This window comes from Gasterosteus aculeatus, chromosome 1 (assembly GCF_964276395.1).
Source record: "Gasterosteus aculeatus chromosome 1, fGasAcu3.hap1.1, whole genome shotgun sequence".
NCBI lineage: Eukaryota > Metazoa > Chordata > Actinopteri > Perciformes > Gasterosteidae > Gasterosteus > Gasterosteus aculeatus.
In genome coordinates, this window is record NC_135688.1 from 28,605,267 (window position 1) to 28,612,914 (window position 7,648).

Genomic DNA, 7,648 nt, shown 5'->3' on the forward strand with positions numbered 1-7,648 from the left:
GGTGTTTTCCCTCGCTGGCCGCGTGTGTGTGTGTGTGTGTAACTGCGCGACCGAGCACCTTTGTGTGTCCATATGTGTCTGGGTGGCGGGGAAGGCGCTGCGGGCGCCCTGCTGGGAGCACAGATGGTGCCGAGGCCTGCCACCGCAGCGCTGACGACGGCCACATTCTCACATGGGACCCCCAGCTTTCTGGATCCCACACCTCCTGTTCAGGCCTGAATCCACAGCCCCTGCCGCCCCCCCCCCTCCTCCCCTCCAAAAAAAACTTGCACACACACACACACACACACACACACAGGGCCCGGGTCCAGCCTATTGCACCGCCCCGGACTGGAGAGGTTCTGATGCCGAGCACCAGTCGCCTGATTTCCTCGCGCCTCCCAAGGAAAACAAAAGAAAGATTTGTCTCCTCGCATTTCGTCTTCATATTTATTTATTTTCATCGCTGTGTCTGCTCCCCTCCGTCTTCCCCCACCGGTCTGTGATTTCCTGTCGCTCAACCTCTCCCAGACCCCCCCACCGCCCCCCCGCGGCTCGCCGTCCACCTGAGAGAAGCCTCGTACATCTCCTGACAAAGTGACTAATCCTTCCCATTTCACAGCTCCATCCCACTGCTCCCAGTGTGTGTGTGTGTGTGTGTGTGTGTGTGAGAGAGAGAGATAGGTGACAGGTGGGAGTGCGTCGCGCGAGTTCAAGGTGTTTTTTTGTCGTAACAAGCGGCTCAGACAGCTGGGTCGTCTGCTCTGACTGATTAGAGAAACATCTCCATCGCAAACGTCTCGTCACTCTGCGACTTTTCCGATGACAGCTCCTTTTGAAAAGGACGCCCACCTGCAGATGAGAACCTGGTATTTCTGGTGGACCGTTTAGCCCCAAATAGGATCCAAACCATCCAATATTCTCCCCTAAAACTCAGGTATCAAATTTGTATCTTATTTTCGCAGAAAACTGCGCCGTGTCAGGCCTCAGCTGCATCGGCGATATAAGCCTCGCTAAGAATAATGATCACCATAAATCAGTGTACTGCTTCCTGTGTGTGTGCCACTTCTGCATGATTATGGACGCCGCAGTGAGAGGGCTTCTCATTCCAGACTAAACTCCTGTTCATGAGGTGGTCTTTTTTAAAGGAATATGTCTCCCCCCCCTAAAGCACTAAATGAATGAATAACTTTTAGGATTTATATTGCATTTAATGTGTTTTTTTAAGCTGTGAGTAAAGGACCTGATGTGAGTAGATGTTTCTGCTGCGTGTGTTTTTTTGTGATGTCAAAGACAAATTTTAATATTGTTGGCGCACTCAAGTTTGCCCTGACCGTAACGTTTTAAAAGAAGAACTTTTGTGATGTTTTGCAGCACAGCTGGCAGGATTGTTGGCATTGTACATTTTTATCAAATCACGGAGATGTTTATATATCCAGCCACGGGTATTGAAAATTGCATGGTACAAAAAGTCAATTAATAAACAAGGAAGTTCACCAAGGGGTTCAGGCCACGGAGGCCGGTGTTTGTGTAACGCTCGTTACACAACGTGACCTGCGTGCGATGTCTGCGAAGGCCGGTTGTTGCTTTTTTACGTTAGTTACGTAATGTACTTTCATGATGTTATAGTGTTACAGTTGCTACGTAACGACGTGACACATTTCCTTGAATACAAGGAGAGTGTGTGAGTCGACATGCAGACGAGTGACGTTATCTGTGGCTCCACCGCCCTGCAGGCCCCCCCCCCCCCCCCCCCGCTTCTGCGGTCAGAACATCAGCTGCTGCATGTAATTGTAGCACCGCAAACAAAACAGCCTTCGAGGGGTCCTACGTGTCTTTGGCCGAGGGCCTTGCGGACCGAGGTTGGGGGGGGCTGAGAGAGGGGGGCGGGGGGGTGTGGGGGGGTGTTGACTCAGACCACCAAGCAAAGACCTTCTCCACTTCTCCGTCTGTGGAGCAATTAGGGTGGTGGGCTGTGTGTGCTGTGTGTGTCCGTGGGCTCCAGCTGTCAGGAGGCCTCTGTCTCCCGGTCCTGACATGTCTCCGATACACCCCGCTGTGAGTCTCTCTGTGTCACACACATTCTGCACAACCCCAGGCTAGCTGCCCGTCATCTCACACACACACACACTGGACACAATCTCTCTCTCTCTCTGACAGACACACACACACTGGACACAATCTCTCTCTCTCTCTGACACACACACACACACACACACTGGACACAATCTCTCTCTCTCTCTGACACACACACACACACAGACATGCTGAGTGTTCACTGATATGGTCCTTCTGGCACTATGGTAGTTCTTCTCTCCCTCACACACACTGTGAGTGTGTGTGTGTTTGTGTGTGTGGCGGCAATAAGCATGACGGTGGCTGCGGGCCACGGCAAGTCATCCGTGCTTCCCCTTATCGTTTTAATCACCTCGTTAGGCGCAGCTAGTCCCCACACGTACTGGCTACTGTCTATCTTCTGGAACCGTGCCCCCGTGACCCAAAGCTGGTGGTGCCACCGGGCACAGGGACGCACGATGGGGGTCAGGCGCGCGGGGGAGGGGGGGGTGGGGGAGGGCGGAGGCGGGAGAGACTTGAGACCGACCGTCGCAAATGTACAGGCACTCCTGTGGATTATGTCAGATAAAGTTCAGGTTGGAGCTCTATGCCACGTTTCACACGCGTCGCCGGGTTGCTAAAACCTCTCACATTGTTTACTTTCCTTGAGTTAAAGTTTGTCTCCAAAGGTAAGTGCACATAAAGATCGGGAACGCTTCAGGACATGAAGTGGTTGTTGATGTAGGAATTGTTCGAGAAAGGAACACTTTAGATCGTCATACAAACCAAAAAGGGATCCTGTTAAATCACCCCGAAAACAATTTCACCGGATGTTTTTCATCCTTCCATTCAAAATGAGACCAACGTTGTAATGATCTGACTTTCAAATTGCGTCTTCTCTTTTTTTCTTCTCTAGTGAGAAAACACATTTATTACATAAATCATAAAAGGTTTTAGATTTAAAAGTTTTAATCGCAACATGTCTGTCTGAGATCTGTCATGTCCAAACCACTTTGATTGATCTTTTCTCATCTTAAATGAATCCCCACTCTGGCATTTACTCTTAAAATGTCTTCAAACTCATGTCTGTTTGTGTGAATGCTTATGTGTGTGTGTGTGTGTGTGTGTGTGAGTGACACGCCTGATAACAACTACAAACAGTGAGTCAACAACAGGCCTTTATATACAACAGGATTAATTAAACACAAATAGTGCCAAATCAAACACGTGGCGGGGAGTATAATTCACACACAGACAATAATGGAAAAAATAATTGCAATATACAACAACGCTTACGCACTGATGCTGTCTGACAAATGACAAAAACAAGGCCTGTGTGCTTCCATCTCTTCTCTGAGCTGTTGTTGTAATAACTCCCATGGGAACATTTATCCCTCGTCTTATCTCATCTTTAATGACAACGTGAGTGTTAAGAAAATACGTGTTTAGGATTAAATCTTTCACACTGGTCTTAATCTAAAAACATGCTTACTTTCCTTCCTCTACCTGCACTTAAATTTAAAAAAAATGAAGTTAGTTTTTTTTTCTTCATCTGACACCGCGGGAAGAGAAAAGAGGCTACGCACGTGCACAAACTCACAACACGGCATTTATTTATTTTCTCTCCCCTTCCTTTTATCATGCACACATCTCTGCTTTCCCTTTGCCCACTGCACTCCCACGGGAGGGAGAGCGCTCGAGGGCTGAGGGGCGTGAAGAGAGGGAGGAGGTGCGTGCGCGCGCGTGCGTGTGATAGAGAGGGAGAGAGAGGGGGGGGGAGAGAGAGGGAGGGGGCGGCGTTAGACAATGCCATTCCTCAAATATATTCCATCCCCGAAGTGAGCCTTTATTAGTCGGGATCGTTTGGATCTTATCTCGCATATGACACTCAGCGGAACAAGGACTGGAGGTGAAGACAAGACAGAGAGACACAGACAGAGAGAGAGAGAGAGAGAGAGGGAGAGAGGGAGAGAGAGAGGGGGGATTATCCGCGACCTGCCTTCCGATCCGCTCATCCCTGACACGGGGAGAGCCGCGCTTATCTCGCCCCTTTTTATCCCCATCTTCCCGCGGCGGATGGACGAGTAGCCCCGGCTGCACTTTCTCCACTATCTTCTCTTTTGTGTCTCCATCGCCGGGATCCACGCGCTGGAGTGCTGGGAGGGTGTGTGTGTATGTGTGTGTGTGCGTGTGTGCGTGTGTGTGTGTGTGTGTGTGTGTGTGTGTGTGTGAGGGGCTGCTGACTGATCCCCGCTCACATCATCATTAGCATTCTTTCTTTTTTATATATATATATTATATATATATATATATATATATATATATACACACATGTATATATATTTTTTAATGGACTGATCACTAAGCATGCTGAAGGGGACTTCGGGACTGTTTTGATGTACGGAAGCATTTCTTTTTCTACCCACTTGACGTTTGACCCCCCCCCCCCCCCCCCCCCCCCCCCGCGTGGTTCCCAGGTCGCAAGTTCCGAAAAGAGTAAAAACTGCTTCTACGCTGCTTTCGGTTTGGTGTTAAATTGTCCCTCCGAATCGAAAGTCCATATTTTTGCCCGAACATCGAAAATGACCTAAACTTGGAGTTGAGCCGCTCTGAAGTTCGTTTCCGTGAGATTTCTCTCCTCCCAACTCTTTGTCAAGGTGAGTCTCAAATAAAGAAAACAATCATCTTTAAAAAAAAGAATGAAGTTTGTTTTTAAATCTTTTTTCTCTTCCTACTTATTGGCCGAGTTGTGTCTGCACGTTTGCTTCCTCGGCTTCATAATAACACACAATAGCTTCGATAAGTTCGTGTCCACAAGACGTCAACGTTATTTCTGCCGCCTTGTGCCTCCGCGGCCTCAGCCCAGCAGATGTGTCCATCCCACTGTGACAGATGGCCAATTCTGATTATGTTAATTCACAAAGAAAAGCACTTTCTCCTTCTCCGGTCGTCACAAATCGCACTATTAAGAATTATGATTTGTAAATATTTCAAACCGAAAAAAAACGTTTTTAAAGGTTCGTCAATTTTAAAGCCTCCGGCTTTAAAAACGATCATTATTCGATTCTCTTATAGGGATTTATTATTTATGAAGTTTAATGTTATTATGCAAAGTACGTTGACTTCATTTTAAATTATAGGGGGGGGGGGGGGGGGCAGAGAGGCACCCCACTGTGGCATCCCTCACACTAGGGCCTCGGGTGGCAGAAAAACTAAAGCAACCTCATTTAATTTACTTTTTTTCCTCTACACCCGTTGTCGATGCTCATTGTTTAATATAAATAATTCAGCTTGGTAAATAGCACGAATCCGTGTTCTAATCGCCGGTTTTCGCCCGCAGGTTTCTGAAGCAGGAGCGACCGCCAACGACCGGGGAACGAAAATGATGCTGAGTCCGGACCAGGCGGAGGGGGACCTCTCCTGGACCCAGTCCGACCCGGAGTCCCTGCTCAACGGCCTCCGGTCGGCCGGCTGTACCTCGGACGAGCCGGCGGAGGGCGAGGAGAGGCCCAAGTGCAGGGCCGACCAGCCGCTGAGCCGAGAGGAGAAGAGGAGGCGGCGGAGGGCCACGGCCAAGTACCGCTCGGCCCACGCCACCCGAGAGCGGATCCGCGTGGAGGCGTTCAACGTGGCCTTCGCGGAGCTGAGGAAATTACTCCCCACGTTGCCCCCGGACAAGAAGCTCTCCAAGATCGAGATCCTCAGACTGGCGATCTGCTACATCTCCTATCTCAATCACGTGTTGGATGTTTGAAAACAAAGGGAATAAAAACAGAGGGACCGAGATGGTTTGGGTGGAGATGACTGGACTCTGGGTGGGGGTCGGGTGGGTGGTCGGAAGGGAATGGCAAAGTTGGCGGCAGGGCGGACTCGTGGGGGGGATTTACAGCCTTCCACGGTGCGTAGTTTGTGCGGACAATGCCTTCAAAATTGTCAATTTTCGGGTGTAAAACAACTCTATTCGTAGTCCCTGAATCCACCATAATTTACATGTATAAAAAACATTTGGTTATTGGAAGTTACTAAATAAATATTTCACTCCATTTTTTAAATACAAAATGCCAATTTAACAATATATGTGGAAGAATTTCTCCCCCGAATGACAGTAACTATCGTCCCTGGATGCCGGGACCCCCCCCCCCCCCCGACCCCCTCGCAGTCCCCCCAAAGCGCGAGTGCAGCGTCAATTATTGTTGACGAAGTTGTTGTGTTGTTGTTGGGGGCGAACGGCTGAACAAAAAGAGCATCGAGCGCCGAGCGGTGTCATCTGTCATAGCTGCAATAATGAGAGCACTCGGGGGGGGGGGCACGTTTTCCTTTCCTTTACACAAAGGTGATCATTTCAAAATTGTTATCATGAGGTTTAAGAATTCGGTGTAATAAAATAAACAGATGCGGATGACGGATGTAAACGAGACAATAGCTGCTTTAGATTCTAGTTTAGGCGATGTTTTCCGTAAAGGAAGGGGGGGGGGGGGGGGGGGGGGGGGGCAATGCGTAAGTGCCACTTATGACATGAAATTGTGACCTTAACCCTTTTTTTAATAATTCAAGTGTATGGAATTATTTATTTAATTGTGTTGAAATTTAAGGCTAATTTATTTATGTTGATATAAATATGTTTTGTATAAATGTGTTGTTTGTTGCTTCTATATTTTAGGTTGTAAAACTTGGAAAGTGATTCTATACCCTTAAAAAATGGCACTTTCTGTTGATCCATAGCATCATTCATTTGATGTATGTTTGATGTATTCATGTTTTTTATTTTGTTTATTTATTTAATATATTTTAATGTCACGTCTATTGCCTATCAATAGCAACGATAAAGCACTTCAAGATGGGGTTCATGGGCCGGTAAATGTTCATTTTGCCGATATTGTTGTCTTCAGATGTCACTCGGAGAATAAGAAACGGGCTTATAATTTGTGTTCAATTTTGAAATAATATAATAATCATGTAAAGAATGATTCCGTCGAACAGTTTCTACCACGTATCATAGGGCTGCGACCAAAAAAAGAAGAAGAATCATTTTGAAAAAAACAGCCTGACTTTATCCCCGTCAATGTTTTGATGTTCAGTTTTTTTTGTTTTCATTCATTTGTGTCTGCTCTGTAACGGAATCCAATAAGTAATTTTATAGTGAAGAAAAAAAGCAAACATATCCTCTATCCAAAGATTTTCTGTCATTCAGGGTTGTGTAGGCTACTTGTTGCTTTATGCAGATCTTTTGTAGTAGAGGTGTCGTGTGACAGCTGGTTTCTAATGAACAAACTTTTTCATATTTTCCGCTTTTATTTTAATTAAAACGGAAATACTTGAAAAAAAAGGCCCGTCCTGTTTTTGAAATATTTTTAAAAGAGAGATAGCAAGATTTGCTCCGTCAGAAAAAAACCCGCTAACAGCTGCTTATATTCAGCTGACTGGAAAGGATGACGTCACGCCTGCGCGCACACGCGTGCAGTGCAAATCAGCGATCGCATTCAGCTCACTGTACACACACGCACGCACCCACGCAATGCAAGGATAAATACATGCAAACCCGGTTTAGCATACAGATGAAAACACACACACACACACACACACACACACATAGGCTCATGTTCAATACTGTACA

At 47.1% G+C, this 7,648-nt stretch overlaps 1 protein-coding gene across 1 annotated transcript; it reads left to right on the forward strand.

Annotated features, from left to right (window-relative positions):
* Positions 1–3,858: 3,858 nt before the first annotated feature.
* Positions 3,859–7,360, forward strand: nhlh2 (nescient helix loop helix 2). The gene is made up of 2 exons (XM_040188859.2): positions 3,859–4,691; positions 5,375–7,360. The coding sequence occupies exon 2, from the start codon at positions 5,417–5,419 to the stop codon at positions 5,786–5,788; it is 372 nt and encodes a 123-aa protein (XP_040044793.1). The 5' UTR covers positions 3,859–4,691; positions 5,375–5,416; the 3' UTR covers positions 5,789–7,360.
* The last annotated feature ends 288 nt before the right edge of the window (positions 7,361–7,648 follow it).

Coding starts and splice junctions, on each gene's coding strand:
- nhlh2 (XM_040188859.2), top strand. CDS start 5,417: ATGATGCTGAGTCCGGACCAGGCGGAGGGGGACCTCTCCTGGACCCAG.